Genomic DNA, 23943 nt, shown 5'->3' with positions numbered 1-23943 from the left:
TGTAAATATTATGTGAGTTCCCTTCTGTTTTAAACAAACGATTTTTGTATACATTTTTACACTTTTTAATTATTTGAAAATTGAAACAATTTACTTTGAACTTTTGAAGTATTGAAGTTGAAAATGTTTGAAAATGAGTAGTCAAAAAAAAAAATGGTTTTTAGTGTGCGTAAAAACAATTTTTAATTTTTCAATGTACACACAAATTTTATTGAAATGCAGCATTAAATTATTTAAAAATTACAAATTTAGTTTCTACGTTATAGTTGAAACTTGGCGCCCCGGTCCATCGCAAACAACGTGTCTCGCTTGTGGGAAGACAGTGATGCCTGTTTACGAAAACAGAGATCTAGGGTAAGATTATTTTATTTTGATTTACTCGATTCTTTGCAGTTTTGCCAATCATTTAGTTTTTACTTCACGTAGAAGAAGTTATATTTATTGCAAAAAAAAAAACGAAAATGAAAATTTTTATATCTTACGTTTCAAAGGTTTTAGAATATTTTGGCATACCTTAGAAAAAAATTGTCAGTATATAGAACTCAATATCGCATGGGCATAATACCGACGAACTAAAATATCCGCTATTTTTTTGCTACTGGAAACCGCCGTTAGGCATTACTTCATAGGGGTATGATCTAGAATGCTATAATTCTTGCCCTGAAATTATTCTATTTTTATAATTATATGTAATATATTTGCTATTGGTTTTTTTTCTTTTCGAAGATTGCAAGTCTATTTAACACTTTGGTAGCAAATGTGTCTATGGCATTCCCCGCAGCCTCAGTTAGTAGAATCACGTCTGCAACAGTATCTTTTAGAGTGATTCTTTGGCTTAATGTCTTTCCTACTGCGGCCCGTTGTGCACTATATTCCGGGCACACGAAGAACACATGCATCTTCGATTTTGCTCAAACAATATGGGTAATCCGGCGAGCTATCGTGCTTGAAGCGGTTTAGGTAGGCTCGAGAACAGCCGTGTCTAGACAGCATTTGTGTAATTTAAAAGTTAAATTTTTCATGCTTGCTATTTAGCCAGACTTTGATATTTGGATTGAGACGACTATTGCCCTTCACTGCGGCATCCCACTGCTGCTGCCATAAGTCAATGCTGTTCTGCCGTTCTTCTGTTCTCAATTTTTTAGGACCCTCAAAAGTTTGGTTTTTGTTTTTTTTTATTGGTAAATTGTCCGTGTTTTTTCTGCTAAGACTATGAGAGACGGAGTTCCTGAAATGTCGCACACTGCTTTCTCTGATGTTGTGCGAAATGCGCAAGCAACTCTAAAGGCACTCAGACAATATATGGGTCCTGCCATTCTCCGTGATTTTTGAGTCTTGATAGCATCAGGACATGTGTATATGGATGTGGTTAAAAATTTTTGTCGATGGTTTTAGGAACACAGATCAACCGATTTGAATAATTAAAACTACATTCAATACTCTTATTTATGGGGAGACGTGCTCATTAGTTTTTGGCAAAGGCAGATGCAGCCGTTTCGAAGATGGGGGAAAATAGGTCCAAAAATTGGAATTCAGTTTTTGAGAAAACGCAGCGTCCGATCTGAATGATTCAAAAATATTTTATTTATATTGAAAAAACGAGAATCTGATTAAATTTTTGGGTCCAGCGGTTTTGGAGATCCAATAATTAAAAGTAAAAAAATCATTTGGCGGTTAAAAATTGTCATTAGACATGTGCACATCCAATTATCAGATATCTTTAGAAGTTTTGAAAATAAGTAAAAAAATCTATTGGTTTCGTACTGATGTTTATCCCTTATACTGCGAGCCGGCGCTTACGTGTTTCGATATTTTGTCGCTGGAACAGCTACGCTCACTATTGCTTTAAAAAAGTGTTCAAAAATAAATATTCATCATACTTGTTTAAATCAGCTTAAATAAATATGCATGATGAATATTGATTTTATAAATTGCGATGCAAAAAAAAAAACATGTATAATTTACTGAATTATGAACGGTTTGTTATATATTCTGATGCCAATGCTAGAAAACCTGACTAATATTGGCAAGACCAATATTGGTAATACCAATATTGATCTGGCCAATATTGGCAAAAACCAATAATAATAATAATTAGTCTAGAATGTTAATGATATTTGAAGAATAAATAGGCAAGAACAAAGTATATGGGTAGAAAGCAAACAGACAAAACATATGAATAGAAAGCAAATATTGATTTGCTTGATATGAATGACCAATATTGATTTTTAAGAAATTTTGAAATTATTGATACAATTTGACTGTATTTTGATTTATTTTGAAATTTTTGAACATTTTTTTTGAACAATCGCACTGCATACGTTACTGTATGAATGAGTTATAGTTATCGCAAAAGAATCCAAAATAATCTTTTTTTGCATACCTCACGTTTCAAGTTCTTATGAGCATATTGACATTCCTTAAAAAAAATGATGTATATGTATATATGTATGTTCAATTCCTATTGATAAGAAAGCGTTCTGATTGAATTTTGGCATTTGATTAAAAAAGTAAAATCTTGTCTATTAAAAAGGGCGCCTGATTAGATAGGGCCTAGGGCGGCAGTAAGCTTAATCCGCCATTGACGGTAGATGCCCATAACAAACAGGTAATGCAACGCTTATAGTGTTTATTTGCTATTTTATTAACCATTTAATGAGAGAAAATGATTTGACTATATTTAATTCCGTTATCATTCTAAAATTGTAATATAGTTTATGATATGAATCCTACGAAAATAAACTTATATAAAATTGTAGGAAATGTTGTATATGAAATCTAATAATATTTATAACATTTCTAATTAACAATATTAATACGTTTGTAGGAGAATGAAAACCATCAACCCGTTGATCAATCTGTTTGATGACTTCAACAGAGTCTCCTAAGTTTTTGGTACGTTGTGTATTGTGTGGAGAAGGATTGCTGTACATTCGACACAATACATGGAATCTAATATTGCATCTACGAGAAAAACACCCTAATGCAACACTAACTCAATTACCTTGTCAGTTGTGATAGAATATTACAATATTTTACATATATAAATGAAGTATTTTAATAAATATAGAAAATTAGTGGTGCATGGCATCGTGCCTTGCAAATTGCTGGAACTTCCCCTACCGTAATTAAACATTCGAGGAATGAAAATAATCAATAATTGTTTTTAAGATTTTCAAACAGATTATTTATTATGAATACATACTGTTTCATAAGTGCTTTTTAAATTGGACGATGAGCGTATTTTATAAACAACTTATGTGTACATTTACAAGAGCCATTTTTTTAAATTAGATTTTTTTGAAAATTCAGAAATTTTTTCAAAATTTTGAAATTTTTTTCGAAGTTTAAAATTTTTTGGTATATAAAAACACGTTTTTTTAAATATTTTGAGAATTTGGAAATTTTTGAAAATATTTTTTGTAAGAAGTCTTTTTTTTCAATTTTTCAAAATAAAGTTTCGAAATTTGAATTTTTTGAAACTTTGATTTTTTTTGAAAATTTTATTGTTTTTTAATTTTCAAAGTTACTAAAATTTTTGTAAGAGCATTTTTTGCACACCATCTACTCAAGCAAAATGTTTCTTCAATTAATCTAATCGGATAATCCTTTCTCTCAAAAATTGCATAACCGTTTTTACACCTTTTACGCTCCATACGAACCGAATGATTTTTTAATCATACAAGTCGGTTATTCCATACTGTCGAAAATGTCGAAGACATTTGCTTGAACCATATAAAAAACCTTTGTAATTAAGAATCTTGGTACGGAACCCAAAAAAATTTACACAAAATGTATACACAATATTAAACCTTTATAAAGTATCTGATAATTTGATGTACGTGTGTTCAATAAACATTTTTGACCGCCAAATGACATTTTTTTTAACTTATTTTTATTGAGAGTCCATAACCGCTTGACCTGCCTGCCCAAAATTTTTACCAGTTGTTCATTTCGTCAATACAAGTGAAATGTTTTCTGGATTAATAAAATCGGACGCTCCGTTCTCTTAAGAACTGAGTTACCGTTTTTGGCACTTTTTGCCCCATACTTCGGAATGTTTAGACCTGCCGTCGCCAAAAACTAATCAGCACGTTTCCTTATCAATACGAATCGAATGTTTTTTTAATTATTCAAATCCTTTGATCGGTGTTCCCAAAATCGTCGACGAAAATTTGTATCCGCACTCACAACTCACACACACACACACCCACACACAACACACGCACACACACACATACACACACATACATCCATCTTTTTAAGGTATGTCAAAATATTCAGAAACCTTTGAAACGTAAAGATAAATAAAAATCTTCATTTTCGATTTTTTGCGATTACTATAGGTTGCCCTACGGAAAATTAATAGGTGGGGTTCAGAGAATGAATTATACACGACGATTCTAACCTTTTCTATTACCCAGCCTATTTCCAGTAGGTCAAGTGCCGGAGTAGATATTTATAAGAGTCTACAGATTGACGAAAATTTGTAAAATTATGAAATTGTTTATTTTGACAAATCTCTTTATCATTTTGGATTATTAGAGTAGTTGTACAAGGCGTGACTGTTAGGTTGTGTGGCATCAATGATGAATGCCATTTATCCGATTTGATCTTTACGTTTAGAATTTGCTTTATCCTTTCTAGTCATCCACAGAACATCTGTTTATTTCACGACAGTTTTCCTGACTGACAAAGATAAAATTCTAAATTTTCTTGCCTACATAAATTTATTTGGAAAAATTTATTTGTATACATTTCTAAACATATGTTACGTATATATCAAAACAATTCTCTGGATATTAGCGACGAAATGAAAAAACTCGATAAACTAGATGCATCAAATTATGGATCGATTTTTGCATAATCACTGATTTGCAGGATTATCCTATCACACTATTATTTCCCGATATGTACAATAATCACATAGTTTTTCAACGTCTCGCAGAAGAAGCAATTTTAGGGAAAAAAAACTGTAAAAATTTAATATTAAAATCTGAAGATAAAACTGTGTTTGATAGGAAAGTGGATTTTTTAAATTTTTTTATATTTTTTATGTCTTACTCGATTTGCTAAGCATTACACAATATAATACTAAAATGAACGTTAGTATTATGCTCCTTAATTTAAAAATGAACACTTTGCACTTGCGAATTCCGAGATTTGTGTGAATCTTGCCACAATTTCACTTATTTTTTGGCTAAACAACGTTTGCGGGCTTATTATATCCGAAGCCGGATCAACTCGGATTTGACTCCGCTTCATGGTGGAGTTATATCCGCTAAACAACTCCAAGACTCCGGCAATTTTGAAACCGAAATACTCGATACAAATGTGTTCTATAGTACGCTGTTCATGTATCTAAGGATTTGTCAAATCCCATTAATTATTTGAAATGAAAATTTATGAAAAATTATCAATAAAATAATTTTTCTAAAAAATTCACGAATAAATGGCGGATTGTAAAATTTTTCGGTCGAACAGATGATCGACTCAGTGACTCGTATTTTTAGCAGTGTTGACCAAAGTAAAAACGCAAAACTTGAGAATCAAATTCAATTTAATGATTTCCTTTTGATGAGAAAGTAATTGATTTTTGGGATTAATTTTATATAAAAATTATGTAGTCAACTTTGTAATAAAAGCCAAACATAATACTTCTGCTTTCAAAATTTTTCTTCTGCTATTTCCATTTGAGAATTAATATTATATCGCGTAGTTCGATTAGTATATTATAACTTTTACACAATTATATAATTGTGTAAAAGTAATAATATAATACTGAATATTTTTTACTGCTTAAATACTAATGATATCACTGATAAATTTTGTACTCTAAAGTGTTGTTATTTCAGGCTATGGAAAAACAAGATTAAATAAATGTATTTCGTTTCGTATATTTTTCGGTATGTATATACTTGATTGCCGTCATTTACGGCCAAAGTTTGTCGTAGTTAGAAATATCAACCCTTACTATTCAATAAATTATACATTTGAGCTACTCACACTTGAATACAATTTCATTGTTCTGTATCTTCAAAGTAACATTTTTGTATTTTCTGGAGAATACACAATGGTATTTATTTTGACTTTTATACCTAAAAAAAGGTCATAAAACTGCCTGCGAGACAAGAAAGTGACCGCTTCCTTCCTAAATCAAAAACGACAAAAACACTAAATGCCTGTACGAGTTAACAGATTTAATACCAGTTTAAGGAAGTCGGATATGACAAATCCTGTGAAACAACTCCACTCGGATTCACTCCGAGGGAGGAGTTGTATCGGAGTGATAACTAAATTTTTTCATGCTATTTCCATACAAAGTTTGATTGAATTGCGCACTATCTAAAAGGTAATATTAAGAGCTAAAACTTTCAGAGAATAATTTTTTATCAATTTGAACCACTTTAGCCCTTGGGAGCAAGGAAATACGAAAATGTCCAAATTTAAGGACCACCCTAATATATTATGTATAACATAAACATATATATTTTTTATTGATATTACGCCTGGATAATTGGTTCTTATTCATTTTAAGACATTTATACATATGTCAACATCGAATTTATGTATATGTATATATATATATATATATATATATATATAATATAAAGTTTTGTATCATTCTATTTTAAAACTTCTAATTCAATCGTCTTTGGAATACAAATGCGAAATATACGAACACGTACAGAAGTACAGGTATGAGAGAACAGTGAGAAATTCTCACTGGGTGTGTTCGCCAACAATATCACACGGCACGACACGATTTTTATGCCGTTGAAATAGAAGTTCTGGAAGTATTATTTTATATTATCAATGATTCAAATGCATTATTTTTATCAAACATTACAATGCTTCTCGCAAATTTCGTGAAAATTCAGTTTAATATTTGCTCTTCCCAATAACAAGAAAATATCAAATTCTGAAATTATTAACTATTGTTTCTCTCAAATCAATTTTTGCCATATTGTTTGAACAAATTTCGTCATGAACGAAATCATATTGTGTGCATTTTATATCCATTGTGATTAATTGAGTTTATTCAGCATAAAATATTTATCTGAAAATGCAAAATTTTATTCTCAAAACCATATTAACATTTAACGAGCACATTACCTAAAATTATACCCATAGTAGGTTTAAGAAGTTAAGTGCTTCATTTTCAAAGCGAGAGAAGTTGCATAATTAATATCGCTTTATTGGATTTGAATAGAATTGTGTTCGTCTAATATTGCTTGTTGACCAATATTCAAATTAGTTTTTAACTGAAAATTACAGAAAGAAAAGTCCGAAATTTTATGGTAACGCCATGCCGCGTGTATGGCGGCATTCGACTATTTTAGAATATTTACAATGTCGCCAGTATGGTGGAACTCGTTCGTTAAGGGTTAATTTGTTTTAGGCACTATTCCTATATCATGAGATGTGTGCTTGATAAAGCTGTATTATTAAATTTTAATCATTTTAACCGCGACAAAAACGTCCCGTCCCGGGCATTGCGTCGGCGTTCAATATCACCGGTATTCTTCATCAAGTCCATTTTTTTCTAAGGAATGTCAAAATATTCAGAATGACTTATCGTACGGAAAGTTAATACAATATTTTTATTTAAACATTCTGTTTACAGCAAATATGTAAATTAGTAATAATAGAACAAGTTGCAGGATTGACTATTGCACTAAGGTTTTTCTTTCGATGTGAATAATGACGAAGATGTACGAAGATGTCCATGGGTACTCGGCCTCATTTCGAAATGTCGCTGGTATAACAGTATTCGCTCGTATTCGCCGTCGTTCGCTCGCCTGAAACAGAGAACGCAGAGAACACACAAAGCAAAATATGAAATGTCAGTTACCATAACGTGCGCGACGCGTCAGGTTTGTGACCTTGTTCAGCATTAATCTCACTTTTACTCTTTTATTGAAATGAAACGATTGTAATGAAAAAGTATCTTTTTATTTTAACTAAATACATATTGTAATAAATGTGGTGACCGTTTCTATTTCATTCCATTAAAACGTTTATATATTTATGTAAATCTATCAGTGTCATTTTCAATATTATTCATGCAAGTGATATTGTTCCAGGCAGGAAGTTAAAGGAATGTTCAATTTGGGATTACTAAGGACTTTTCAGTGAATTTGATATCGAAGTGATTTTATTTCTAATGCTACAACAAAACATATTGGACAAAAGTCTTGCACAAAGGATGGTGGCGTAAAGCGAAACCAAGACCGAAATGTATTTTAGAAAGTGATTTCTCGAATACAACCTTCAAGTTATAACGATTCAGATTTAATGTAAATATCATCGAATCGATCAATTCTGGATTGTAATATTGTTTGTAACAGTCTATCATCGGAAAGTGAAAAATTCAGGTATTACAAATAAAATTAAATGGTTGTGGGTGTGTTTTGCTAATTGCCAAATTGTAAGAACTTTTTGTTTGAAAGTGATTGGTTTTTTGCACTTACAGTTACTTCATAATATTATATTCATGTAACATTTTAAATAATCATGTCTATAAATAATTCTTAGGTGTATGATCCTTTAAAGAACAATTGTTAAATTGTAGATTAATATTGCTCTTTCATGTTTCATAAGTCATTTATATGTACTCACACTATAGATATACATACACATACACACACATATATATATATATATATATATATATAATATTTACAAATGTATACATACATACTATATATGAATTATTAAAAATTTTGCGAGATTTCACATTTAAGAATTTCTTTCTTATAATTTAAGAATTTCTTTTTTATATTATTGTTTCATAATTTCTCCTTCAAATTGCTACTTCAGATAATTATTATTCATTACTAAGTCAATTTTACATTTCATAGTATATATATATATATATATATATATATATATATATATATATATATATATACTCTTCTAAGTGTTATAAAGATTTTGTTTTATATTTATTAACATATAGTTTTGTGTAATAGGGGATACTGGGTACGGTTGTGGCAGGTTACGGTAGTGGCAAATATCATAACAGCTAAACTACACTGATTTTAAGATTCGGTCCAAAGAGAGAAAAATTAAGTATGTTTATTTGAACAAGTTTCCATTGAGTCAGCGCCCTACATTAACATGATCTGTAGACCAATTTACTTTAAAGAGCCAAACGTAGGTTCTTTTGTTCGATTTCTTTTAATAAAATCTGTTACTTGTATATAGACAAATTTACTTTCTTTGTTATTTTGCTGTAAGTTGAACATTAGTAGTTATAATTACCAGCAATTAGTTTTGTTTTACGTTACATGTATATTTTGTAACGTGTATTTCTTGTCCTTATTGGGTGAAATTTAAACAGTTGAAAAAATCTAACTTAATTAAAAGAAAATACCATAAAGAAAAGAACACAAAAATTCAATACAAGAAAATAAAAGATTTCATAAAAATTTCAAGTTTAAAAAATTTGGTTTTGTCATATATTGTTTTATTTCATTCATAAGCTTAGTTTAATTAATTATGCTGTGTTGTGTTACATATTTCTGACTTTAAAAGTAGTTAAAAATAATTTTGGTGTTTATAGCTGTTATTTTTCATTCTATTTTTATACTTGTCACACCCGTCTCTCGGGTGTTTACGGTTGTGACACTTGCCCTTTTCTTGTATGATTTAATTTCATGACTAATCCATCGTATTTAAAAACAGTATTTCAGTATTTAATTCAATTTTCTCCCAGCAAATTAGTAAATTGACAAAATTATTGCCGATAAAAGTTGCACAACCGTATCCAGTTTTCCCTATTTCATTATTTATGGTTTAAATCGAAAATAGAATTATGATTCATCTACACTCTTCTTCTCAAGGTGTCAAGTTTACCTTGAACATATGCTTTCTCCGAAAAATAAGTCTGGTCTGACTCAGTTTTCTTTAACTTTTCATGGTTAACATTGGATTTCCCCATAAGATAATTCCCCAAAATTACTCATAAGTTTGTTAACATGTGCATTAATCCTTGACCACAGGTCACTGCCTTCTCCAATTTATTTATTTAATAACATGCAACTCATCGTATGTGCAATATTAACTTTAAACATTTTGACACCTTTTTGCCATTGCTCTTACGGATCAATAACCTGCATATTATCGAAAAAAGGAGGAGTAGGATCAGGCACTATAAAAATTCTTAATATATGATGAGAAACATTGTATTGCTGCGCAAAACTCCTCGACTGTTTGACTTGTGTTAAAGTTAGTCTTTACCTATTACAGTGAATATATAGTTGTGTAGTGCATGGATAGTTGAAGTATTTAAAAGTAAACTTTATTATTATTATTTATATATTATATATATATATATATATATATATATATGTATATATACTAGATGACACAACAGGCGTTGTCCTGTACCCACGTCTTCGATTTAAGTTCCAAATTTTTTAATATCCAATTCTATACTTTTTAATATTCTATTTAATGTCCTTCCATTTATGGTCTTAGCATAAGCTATATACGTATTGGAAACTGCAGTTTTTTTATCAGTTTAAGAACTTCAGAAAAAATAAATATAGTAAATAAATTGCTTCAATAATTTATATAATATATAATAGTCTATAATTTGTTTAATCGCGTACCCTATATTATTTGCTTTTTGGCAATTACAATTTCTAAATTACATTTTTCTTACTAATAATTTAATAAACATTATTACTTTAGTTAAGATCTTAGGTGAATTAATTTAAACAAATTAAGATCATGAACAAACGAATTTTTGACACATGAAACAAAATTCTAAATCATTTTCTTAATAAGTAGAAATATTTTTTTGTATTTAAATAATTTAGTAAAGTAAAGCAAAATACAATATGCATAAGTTTAAAAAATAATGTATATACAATTTTAGACCATTGTTATTTATTAAACTAAATTATATAATTTCATCTGCCAAACATATATTGTATGTTATATTGTTTTAATTTCTGGCACATCTCAGCTGCTTTTCGGCAATAATATTGTAGATATTACATTTTCCTCTTTCATAATTATGAATATGGATATTATATACTAATATTATCTGGGCTCGCTTAAACTAAATTTAAATTTCAAATGAATCGACGTTTTTGGCAGATCAAAATGTGTTCAATGTCAAACAATGATATGTTGTTTTTTGCAAATTTTTCCATTTATGTCTACAATATTACTATATTTTTATAATTACATACTAAAAAATTCCCTTAACAAACTTCAGAAAGATTTATCAAAATCCGAATAATCGTTTAGGAAGAGTATATTTACATACATCATTACAGAAGAATTTTATATATAAGATATATATATATATATATATATATATATATATATATATATGTATATATATATATAATATCATTGTATAATAGAAATTATGAATAATTTTCGTATTTTTACTTTTTTGTTCCAACTGATTCTAATAAGAAAAATTCTAATGGAAAATTGACGAAGGGTGTACAATGACAATTATAATAGGTGGGAATCAAAATTTTGTTGAACTATTTATTTAATGTTTTTAAAAAGATTTAATTTATAATTTTATAATAATAATAACTGTTGAGTCAAATGTCGATAACAAAGTGTTATCATGTTTTACAATAATATTCATTATTCTAGGTTGAAAACTAAAGAAATTTTTAATATAGGATATGTGAGAATTTATATTAATGGTCTACTATACGTGATATTAGAAAGCAAAATTATTTATGAATTGAAAACTACTTTTTTAATTTCTCGCAAGGTAAGTTATAGTAATCGTCGAAAAATCAAAAATGAAAATTTTTGACATATATTTCTGACAGAGGTTTCTGAACATTTTAGCATAGTTTAGAAAAAGTTTATGTGCGTATGTTGTGTGCGTATGTGTGGATACAATTTTTCATCGACGATTTTGGGCATACGGATTAGTTCAAAAAAAAACTGATTCCTGTTGATTGGGATACGTGCTGATTAGTTTTTGGCAAAGGCAGGTGCAGCGGCTTTGGAGATATAAATATCATTAGACACATTTAAATTTCCTGCATTCATTTTTAATAATAGTCACTACAGTTTTAATAATTCGCATATATTCAATTTATTTTATAATATCATTATTTGGAGCATAACTGATTGGCATCTGTCAATTACACTTTAGTTTTTTGGCCTGTCTTTATTTTTTGTGGGAAACTTAAAACTTTATTTAAGTTTATAACAAGCAGCTTATTAATTTTTCTATTAAGGTAAACGTGCTTTTCTTAAGTGTGAACTTAATTTTACTTTATGGTATATCATCATGATGAAAAATATTATAATAGTTATATTTTAAATGTAACTTTGAAAGTTTCATATTATAATAACAATAGATTACGATTATTCTGATCAATGTAGCTGAATTAAATTTGACTTCAGAATAAAATCATTCTTAATCGGGCTAACTAATAGTACATGTATATTTTATTCGAACTGTCTTTAGATTATAAATTGCCAATATATTATTTTTTAATCTATAAACATGAATATTAAGCACTTGATATTCCAATATGTTTCATCGGAAACAATAAGTTATTAGCAATTAGGTCACCATAAATGCCGCGCCATACGCCACTGCATAGTACGCCACACGCATAGTAAAACGCTTTTTATTTTTTGAATACTATTAGAAACTGTTATTAATGAAATGATTCAAGTGTAATATTTTCATATTGAGAAAATGTTTCAAACCTGCTAATTATTCTGCAGTAGAGATACAACGTTTCTATCATTAATAGTATGAATTGTTGGTACGTAACGTAATCACAGAGGTTTTCATCATATCGTCCAATCCTGTAGGATGCCTACAAAGTTAATTTGGTGCTCAGAAAAATCGTTGAAATTTATGACCCAGGGATTGAGCATAAACTAAGTTTTTTAATTAACGGTCGAATTGCAATATAGTTTGCAATCTAAGTAAAATAAATAATTTTCAAGACTACTAATTAAAAAATAAAGTTATCGAAATTTATTTGTTTTTTTTTTTTAATTTAAGTTTATTAATGTTAAAATCTAAAATAATATTGAAACAAATCAAAAATAATCCTAATCTAAATGATCTAATTTTTTCTCGTGATTTGCATTAACATTTTTTTGGACGGATTTTGCTGTAACTCGCAGTGTTTATTCATTATAAAGTTAGAAAAATGCTACAAAATTACTAAACTAATTTAATTGCTTCTTTAACTCAATTTACATTTTTATTCACTTTATACAACTTCTATAAAAGCTTGTATGTGGATAGAGTAAAAGTAGGTTTAAAAGCGTAAATTTTTGGTTGTTTACACTTTTTCCAGGGCGAAGGTTCAGTTGGTTTCTTTTACCCTATTCACAAGCAAGCTTTTATAAAAGTTATGTAAAAAAACTGTTGAATCTAATTTAAAAATAACATTACATCTTATAAAATAATTAAATAACGTATACTTAAAAATTATATTAAGGTTTAAAATCAACAATAGTGCTCACAACAAAACTAACAACAAAGGAAAATACTTTTGTTATAGATTTTCAAAAATTATCATTTATGAATATAAAAATAAAAAAACGACGCTATAGAATTATAGCGTCGTCAGAATCAAGGTGGTGGCTAGTTATACATCTTTTGCCTTCTACTTACAAATAAGGTTAAAGATATCTGCTCTACCATACATATTTTTTTCAGATGTTGAAAGGTATATAGATAAAACAAAAAAGCTGTTTAAACAAGCACACATACAGATAATAGAAAGAAAACTAAATTATAATTCTAAACAAATTTTAATAACTTTAATACGTTTCGAATCTCAATTTGACTCTTCCTCAGTGGATAAATCTACAAGAAAAACGATTAAAGTAACAATACGACAAATTTTGTACATTTTTAACTTCCCGTAGGGTAAGTTATAGTAATCGCAAAAAAATCGAAAATGAAAATTTTTATATATCTTTACGTTTCAGAGGTTTCTGAACATTTTGGCATACCTTAGAAAAAATGGATGTATGTGTGTGTGTGTGTGTGTGTGTGTGTGTGTGTGTGTGTGTGGTGTGTGTGTATGTACGTGTGTGTATGTATGTGCGGATACAAATTTTCGTCGACGATTTCGGGAACACGGATCAACCGATTTGAATAATTTAAAAAACATTCGATACGTATTGATAAGGAGACGTGCTGATTAGTTTTTGGCGAAGACAGGTCTAGCCGTTCCGAAGATACAGGGCAAAAAGTGCCGAAAACGGTAACTCAGTTTTTAAGAGAACGGAGCGTCCGATTTGAATAATTCAGAAAACGTTTCACTTGTATTGACAAGATGAAAAATCGATAAAATTTTCATGAAGGTAGGTCTAGCGGTTTCGGAGATATGGAGGAAAAAGTAAAAAAAATGAGCCATTTGGCGGTCAAAAATGATCATTAGACATATGCACATCAATTATCAGATATTTTATAGAGATTTTAACAATAAGTATACATTTTTGTTAACATTCCTATGGGTTCCGTACCAATGCTTATGCGTTAGACGGCGGCGCGGCACTTGCGAGCTTTGACATTTCGTCTCTATGCAGTTCAAGCAGTGCGATTGCTTTGAAAAAAAGTTTAGAATTTCCAAAATATGTCAAAATGAAGAAAACATTTTTTTTCAAAAAATTTTTTTTTTTAAAAAAAGTAATTTTTGTCAAATTTATAGTTTCTCAAAAATCTATTTTTTTCGAAGTAAATTTTTTTCAAAAATGTTATTCGTTTTTGAAAAATAATAATTTTTGGTACGGGAAGTTCCAGCAATTTGCCTTACGGCACGATGCCCTAATTGCCTTAAGACAGAATTCCACTTACAGCTAGTTTATTCGTCTACATTAATGTGGTCCCCTTCAAAGTAGTCCCCCCCAGATATAATACACTTATGCCAGCGTTTTTTCCAATTTTCGAAGCACCCTTGATATTCACTTTTTGATATGTCCTTGAGCACTCTCAGCGATTTTCTTCAATCGAGGAAAACCGCCGTCCTTTCATGGGTCTCTTCAACTTTGGGAATAGGAAAAAGTCACACGGAGCCATATCTGGTGAATTTTTGCACTTTGCAACACTTTATTTCATTTTTACGCAAAATTTAATACAAATTCTTTGACTTTTCAATTCTTCCATTGTAAAAATCGTCGAGCTCAGAAAAACACGTCGAACCTTAGCGACTACCACAGACAAAGTAAACAGTGAATATAGCTGAAAATTTCATCATACTTTAGGGGCATGTATACCAACACAATAAAAAAAAATTTTGACAATCAGACACTCCAGACCCGCGAAATTTAATTATTAGTAATTCCGGGTACTTTTTGAACTCACCTCGTATATATATATATATATATATATATATATATATATATATATATACATACAACTGTTATTTTGAATAGTTTTTGCGAATCTAGCAATACTAAATTTAAGTCATAAATACTTATGTATTTAAATAAGCTTAAAATTATCATAATCCCATCAATATAGGTGTTAATCATGAATCATCACTTGAATTAAGCCCGGTGCACACGACGCCAGTTTTCATGCTGGACAGTTTTTGTTTGTTTGTTACCCTAGGAACGACATGATAAACCATAATTTACGATCTTGCGCGACATAATTTGCGATCTGGCCTGCTAGATTTCACGCATTCACAAGGGCGGTATACTCATCATAATTTCTAAGTGAAACCGTTGCCTTAACAACGTCGAAATTTGATTTCATAACAACTTCAGTCCTTGCAAATTCCTGCCGTATTTTACGAATGGAGCATGTCCTATGTCGGCGATAGATGAACGATCTCGTGGCCGATACCTTCAGTGTCCAATAGGAAAGCTGTATTTTGACACGAAAATATCAATGCGTACTTGATTCATTTACTTCTATTTTGGAAGCGCTTAGTTTTTATTTTGTAAATAGCTATTGTGTATATATAGCGGCGTGAATAAATGATTAGTTTAGCAAATTTCCGAAAAAATTTAAATATGCATTTTTTTTTCAAATTTTCGTAATTTTATCTGAAATATCAAAAAATTCAAAATTTCCAAAAAATTACAAAAAAATTCAAATCGTTTTATTTCAAAAATTTCGAAATTTGCAAAAATACTCAAAATTAAAAAAAAATTAGTTGGGTGTATGGCATCATGCCTTAAAGCAAATTGCTGGAACTTCCCGTACCGTAACGAAATGATCGAGGAATATTAAATGTTTTAAAATAGATTATTATAAATATTGTAACATTGTCTAATATTTATAAGAATTATATAAACTGAATTGGAAAGTTGAAATTATTTGTTTAAAGTATATTAAAACAGAATTAAAATAAAAATCTGAATTATTTTCAATATACAAAAAAAAAAAAAAATTTTTTTCAAAAAAAAAAATTTGAAACAAGAATTTTTTTTCCAAAATTAATTGTTTCGCTAAAACAAGCAGAAAGTTCTTTGAATCATTTGAATCGGACGCTTAGTTCTCTCAAAAACTGCCATTTTTTGCACATTTAGCACTGTATCTTCGAAATGGGCTGGGCCTGCCTTTGCCAAAAACTAATTACCACTTCTCCCAATCATTACTAGTTGAATGTTTTTAGATCATTCAAATCGGATGCTCCGTTCTCTCAAAAACTCGATTTAAATTTTCTGCACTCATTGCTCTTTATCTCCGTAATTGCTGGACCTGCCTTTGCCAAAAACTAATCAGCACATCTCAAAATTTTTGAAGAAAAAAACTAAATATCTTTTAAGTTATCGTCGATCTCCAACGCACAAAAAAGGCCTTTCACTGCTGCAGTGATTCCGGCCTTCTACGTGGATCAAATCCAAAAAAAAAATCGTTAAACTAGATAATGTTGTCTGTAAAATGAACTACGATAAAACAGAAATCAAAAATTGATTAAATGGCGGCGTTTTTATAAAAAAGTTTTTGGACTGCCAAAATTCGATTTTTGATCCTATCAAAAAATCGATAGTTTATTTTACGAGAACTATATATAAAGCATGTACAAAAAAATTGATAGTGATCGGATCATTTGTTTTTGAGTAATCGCTGCAGCAAATTCGGAAAATGCTGTTTCGAGAAAAACGCGTTTAAAGATTAAATGATCGTTATACTATATACTATATACGAGTATATACTCTTTAAATGGCTGTGACTCAAAAACTATTTAAGATATCGATTTGAAATTTTGGTATGTTATTTTTAAAGGTATAACCTATCGAAATATGAAAAAATATGAAAATTCGACTACAGTTTGAAAATTTCACACTAGTTGTGCCCCTTAAACTGAAGCATTTTATTATCTTTTAATTATTATTATTTCACTTAATTCTAATCAGATGCGATACGTACATGTTTTTGTTTACAATTCATACAATTCTCTGTTTGTACACTTATAAGCATTAGTGTATTTTAGACCTATAAAATATAAATTGTGAAATTCACAGTATATATTTATAATAATCTATTTGAAAATGTACGAAATTAATATTAATCATAAAATAAGTGAAAATCTGGCGCAAAATTCTTGCTCGCTAGAAATCCTGTTACGATAGAAATCATATTACAAGGAATACTGGCGTCGTGTGCACCGGGCTTTATTTTATTGATTTCTATAAACAACTCTTCAAAAAGTTAATGAGCGATTGCTGCAATATAAAAAATAAAACCTATCTATGCGAAGTCTTCAATAAGAGACTAAATTGATATCACGATAAATGTGAAATTTTTTTATGATTTTTTTATTGCGAATTTCATTACTATTTTATGAATATCACAAGGTTCTAAAGTATAGTATTAATTTAATTTTTAATCAATTTTAAATTGAAATTGCGATGTGTAATTTTGAAATACTTCTAGTACTTCTTGCCGAGAAGGAAACTGCAACCTAATTGTTGCCATTTTGAATTTCTTTATTTGCTTGTTCGTGTGCAAAAAATTACCAGTATCCAACATTGTGAAATAATTATTGAGTTATCAATCGTTGAGGCATGTGGCTGCTAATGGGTAATTTATTCACATCAGACTCTCAAAATTAATGATTTTCACTAAAAAAAATGAGAAAATATATGTATTTATAATTCATACATTCAAATACATACATACTATTGGATCACATTGCGATTTTAATCATATAGGTCATTTTAATAAACTTTACCGAAGGCAGTAAAATTCGAGCTGGCAAAATTTCCAATATAATTTATTCTCTAATACTAAAGCATTGTGTTAAAAATATCTTTTCACTGGTCAAATGTGCATGCGGGATTTTTAAGGTGACCATGGTTATAGAAATTATTACTACCACAGGGCGCTTTTTTCTAAGGTGACAATACGTCCAGGTTTGGCCGGGACATTCCCGGATTATTTGTCCCGGATTGTTCGCGTTTTTGAAAAGTATAGATTCAAAATGAATCTTTGCAATTACTTGATAATATGGTTATAATTACTCAGGAAATATCTAAAAATAATATATACAACAAGTGTGCTTATATTAAACAATACGATGTTGAATTCAAAATTCCAAAGACGGGTTAATATAGCCTAGAGCCCTAGATCATTGATATAAAAATATAATCGAATAATTAGTGGTAAATGGCATCGTCTTAATGCAAATTGCTGGAACTTCCCGTACAGTAATGAAATATTCGATGAATATTAAATGTTTTCAACTAGATTATTTTTTCAAATACTGTAACATACTTATGTTTACAGAAAACTAATCAAACAAAACTTAATCAATCAAATTTAAACACATTATCTAATATTCGTAAAAATTATATAAACAGAATTGCACAATTAAAATTATTTATTATTACTATATTAGTGATTCTAGGGCTTTAGTCATAAAAAAAATAAAATTCGATTTATTTTCGATATTCGGGAATTAAAATTTTTTTTTCCAAAACAATCGTTTCGTCAACACAAGCAGAAAGTTTTTTGAATCATTCAAATTGGATGCTTATTTCTTTCAAAAACTACCATTTTTCGCACATTTAGCTTGGTACCTCCGAAACGGCTGGACCTGCCTTTGCCAAAAACTAATCAGCACATCTTCCTATTAAAAGAAATCGAATGTATTTTAAACCATTCAAATCGGATGATCCGTGCGCCCGAAAACGTTGACGAAAAATTGTCTCCAAACATACATACATACATACACATACACACACATCCATTTTTTCTGAGGTACACCTAATGTTAGGAACCTTCAAAACGTGAAGAAATGTAAAAGTTATCAATTTCGATTTTTGGACGATTGCAATAACTTACCCTACGGGAAGTTAAAAAAGTTCCTAATAACGCCGGTAATTTTGATTTGAGAAAAATATATATTTTAGAAAAACTGATTATTATTGCATACTTAAATAGCATTTGTTACTTTAAATCATATTTAAATTATTTAGCGTAAAAAACATCCTTTAGATAATCCTTTTAGCTAATTTTTTTTTTGCTTTTTTAATACCTATGTTGATATATGAGAGTATCTTGAAAAAAAAATTTCATTTTCACTTTTTTTCAGTAGATAAAACACACAAATTATTTAAAAAACCCAAAATCACATTCAATGAATAAAATTTTCGATTAAACTAAATTAAAATAACTAATATTTTTTCATTTTGCCTAATTATAAATATATTTATATGCGTTAATTTAAAAAATCGGCAAGAACAAATAACACAATTAAACTCGTAGTTTGTTACGCTATAAATATTGGAATTTCTTTATATAAGAGTATCTTCTATATAACTTTTTGTATGTACCCTTTTTTACCTGGCTTTGACTTTTATTTTCATATTTTTTTTATAAAAATATGAAAATAAAAGACTGTTTAATAAAGTTAGAGGCATTGTTTCTTAAAAATGTTTTTTCTCTAAAAAGAAAAATGATACAACAAATTTGGGCAATTTTTAGCTTATTAATCTAATTTATTTATTATACCAGTAAGGCCAAAAATAGCATAACACAATTCGTATGTTTTTATTTAATGCATCACCCATGCAAGCGCAGTAGACTAGTAGAACTGTATGCAATTTTCAACTTTCTCTTGCCATTGTGATATATTATTGATTACAACATTGAAAGTAAAATAGAAGTACCTACTCAGTATAGAAATAGAAAATGGAATTATATGATCGTTATTATTATTTCAATGAAGCAATTGATTTTCCAAAATATTTCAAATTTTAACTATCAAACATAAGTAGAATAACATATGTTTTTATATTTGTTTTATTTTAAGTTCAATTTATTTTTTATTTCAGAATACTAGTGAGGGTTTGTTCGAGTCTAGTGGTAGCCAAACATAAAATTCAGAACAAATATGATTTTCTAAATAAATGATTAGATGCAAAAATATAAATTAATTTTTAAGTTGCATCATCAAATGCCGCGTTAATTAGGAATTAAATAAATATGCGTTAGTGTACTATTTATAATATGGAATCGATTAATCCTATGATGACCAGAGAACGATGCATAAGGACAATAGTTTCTATCTTATTAGTTTTGGGGTTTGGACCAGCGAGGAGTTGGCAACAAGGTAATAATTTTTATCTTTCAATCACAATTTTACAATGAAGTGATAATTTATTAAAACTAACATGAGTTTATATTTTGCAGAATCGCTGTTGTTCCAAAATCCAAGACTTCAAACGCATTTTCAACAACCTTCTGATTCTTTTCACACTGGTGCTGATCAGTTTCACTTTCAGGGGTTTCAGGTAATGCTATTTATACATAATATATTATTCAATTTGGGTGAAAATATATATATATATATATATATATATATATATATATTATATATATATATAATATATATATATATATATATATATATATATATATATATATATATATATTATATATATATATATATATATATATAAAGTATGTTATGTTATAATCAATTTATGTCGATCAACTACATAATCGACAACGTCGATCAATTTCATGATCTATTATTCCAAAAGCTGTGAAAGTGAATTGTTTGATATATATATAAAGTTTAATGTAGAATTATTGCATAGCATATCAGTCTATAGATACAATCAGGAAAGTTGTCTTAGGTACCATTTCGATTATAAAAATGATACTAATATCAGAGTCGAATGTTGAAAAAAAATCCAGTAGTAAGTAATTCATTGTACCAATTAGCTCTGAAGAACGCTGACAAAAGGCGTATATAAATACAGCTTTTTACATTATAAATGAAATTAATAAGTTGTACATAGCTGTTTTACATATTTTAGGTTTTAGCTTGACACCAGCTAAAGCCACTCAATGATAATGCCACAGGGCCTGATATTAATAAATTAGGTATTACAATTAGTAGATGAGACAGATTAGTGATAAATAAAAACATTTATTTTCAGTCATCTCCGATAGATTCGTTAAGGCATCAACCTTCGCCGTTTATAAAACCATCTTCAAATAGTTTTCTTTCGAATTTGCACGTACAGCCGTTGCCGCAGCAATCTCAATTTCACAAACATCCGCCAAATACACATGACAGGTTTCTGGGACAAGTTGGATTGCAGGTATTATTTATAGACACGTCCAAATTATAAGCAATATATTTACGTTAATGTGTATATTGTTTTTACATCAACGTTCCTATATTATATCAGATGTTTATTAACTTCCCGTAGGGCAAGTTATAGTAATCGCAAAAAAATCGAAAATGAAAATTTTTATATATCTTTACGTTTCAAAGGTTTTTGAACATTTGGCGTACCTTAGAAAAAATGGATGTATGTGTGTGTGTGTGTGTGTGTGTGTGTGTGTGTATGTGTGTGTGTATGTGTGTGTGTATGTGTGTGTGTATGTATGTACGTGTGTGTATGTATGTGCGGATACAAATTTTCGTCGACGATTTCGGGAACACGGGTCAACCGATTTGAATAATTCAAAAAACATTCGATTCGTATTGATAAGGAGACGTGCTGATTAGTTTTTGGCGAAGGCAGGTCTAGCCGTTCCGAAGATACGGGGCAAAAAGTGCCGAAAACGGTAACTCAAACGGAGCGTCCGATTTGAATAATTCAAAAAACATTTCACTTGTATTGACAAGATGAAGAATCGATAAAATTTTCATGAAGGTAGGTCTAGCGGTTTCGGAGATATGGAGGAAAAAGTAAAAAAATGAGCCATTTGGCGGTCAAAAATGTTCATTAGGCATATGCTCATCAAATTATCAGATATTTTATAGAGATTTTAACAATAAGTATATAATTTGTTAACATTCCTATGGGTTCCGTACCAATGCTTATGCGTTAGACAGTGAGGCGGCGCTTACGCGCTTTATATTTTGTCCCTATGCAGTTAAAGCAGTACGATTGCTTTGAAAAAAAGTTCAGATCTTTCACAATATGTCAAAATAAAAAAGACAAAAGAAAACAAACAAAAAAATTAAAAAAAAATTTTTTAAAAAAAAATTTTTTTTTCAAAAAAAAGTAATTTTTTGTCCAATTTATAGTTTTTAAAAAATCTTATTTTTTCAAAGTAATTTTTTTTTTTCAAAAATGTTAATCGTTTTTAAAAAAATAATAATTTTTGGTACGGGAAGTTCCAGCAATTTGCCTTAAGGCACGATGCCTTAATTGCCTTAAGACAGAATTCCACTTACAGCTAGTTTGATATTTATTTTTTAATTTCAGCAAACGGCAAATGAGCACTTACTTCACAGTAATTCCTTTCCTCTTGATTTGGGCGACGTCGGTTTTAACAAGCCGCGATTTAGGTTGCCGGGTTTGAGTGATTCTAAACATAAGCCAGCTCCGATAAGAAGTTTTCCTCAGCCACCGGAAAGATCATTCGCCAGCACAATATTTAATAACAACAATATATCGGGTAAACCATTTAGCTCTCCAGATAGAGCTGGAATACCGGCACAGGTAAATTTAATTAACACCACTGCCTTTAAGCTATTGTAAATAGTTCCAAAAAAATTTCAAATAAAGTCTAAACTCAATTAGCGTTATATTTTTGTTAATTTTATATAGATCTTAAAAAATGATTTTAGACAATTTTGATTTAGATAATGATTATATAGATCATAGAAATGATTTTAGATAATTTTCTGCTACATCAGCAACTTTTGTTAAAATCAATACGACCTCATTATCTACAGCAATATCACAGCAACGGCAGAACTCCTTTCTCATCACAAGAACGTAACTTGAACAGTTTCGGTTTTCGTGAAACGGATCGTATATTTGGCACAACACAGCATAAAAGTAGACCATTTATAGTACCCGCGGAAGAACAGGGGAAAGATTACGATTACGAAGTTCGTTATTCTGGTTCAAAAGAGAAACAATCATCTAATAGCCGATTTCTACCTAATCGTACTGATGCACCACCAGTTGTAACATTCAGAAACACTGACGCCTATTTGAGATCACAGGTACGTTCAAAACGAAAAATTTGTAATAAATGATGCTCATAACAAAATGGTGATATATTCCGGGCCGGATTTAGAAATTTGGCATCCTGGAGCACTGACGAAAATGCCGCCCCATTTTTTAGGTCTCATTTTTCTAAAATTAAAATAACTATTTAATTGCAAAAAATTTATTTAGAAACAAGAAACATAACTTACAAAGTGTTATGGCCGCATTCATGTCATAGCAAAATTTTCTTTTCAGAAGTACCTTTATATTAATAATAATAAAAGTAATGAGCGGAACCAGCGCGAATAAAATGAAAAATTTGTATATAAATAATATTATATACATTTTTCATGGATGTAATATTTATATTACTGCAAATTATATTTTGTTTACTTATAAATATTTTTTGTGTTTAGAAACAGAATTTAGGAGAAGCTGTTGACAAGAAAAAGATTTCCATTACAACACACTCAGTTTTTGGAAATTTAAAAGGTGATTTCGATGAAACGACGCCACCAGGTACTATATTTTTTTATAATTACTTCA

The 23943-nt window shown here is 29.3% G+C and overlaps 1 protein-coding gene across 1 annotated transcript in view; it reads left to right on the top strand.

Annotated features, from left to right (window-relative positions):
* The first annotated feature begins 312 nt into the window (after nt 1-312).
* The window catches only part of LOC113375387, a 30831-nt gene continuing 7200 nt past the window's right edge, over nt 313-23943 (top strand). The window contains exons 1-9 of the mRNA XM_026615324.1: nt 313-354; nt 7665-7877; nt 8088-8378; nt 20266-20543; nt 20624-20724; nt 21379-21543; nt 22663-22899; nt 23136-23411; nt 23814-23916. Coding sequence (XP_026471109.1) covers nt 20441-20543; nt 20624-20724; nt 21379-21543; nt 22663-22899; nt 23136-23411; nt 23814-23916 — 985 coding nt within the window. The 5' untranslated portion in view covers nt 313-354; nt 7665-7877; nt 8088-8378; nt 20266-20440. The remainder of the gene's footprint in view (nt 355-7664; nt 7878-8087; nt 8379-20265; nt 20544-20623; nt 20725-21378; nt 21544-22662; nt 22900-23135; nt 23412-23813; nt 23917-23943) is intronic.

The sequence above is a fragment of the Ctenocephalides felis genome, unplaced genomic scaffold (genome assembly GCF_003426905.1).
Source record: "Ctenocephalides felis isolate EL2017-DRISC unplaced genomic scaffold, ASM342690v1 CF-g0.4_SCAFFOLD_01886, whole genome shotgun sequence".
NCBI lineage: Eukaryota > Metazoa > Arthropoda > Insecta > Siphonaptera > Pulicidae > Ctenocephalides > Ctenocephalides felis.
The sequence above is the reverse complement of the archived record's forward strand: the minus strand, read 5'-3'. Positions and strand labels throughout refer to the sequence as shown.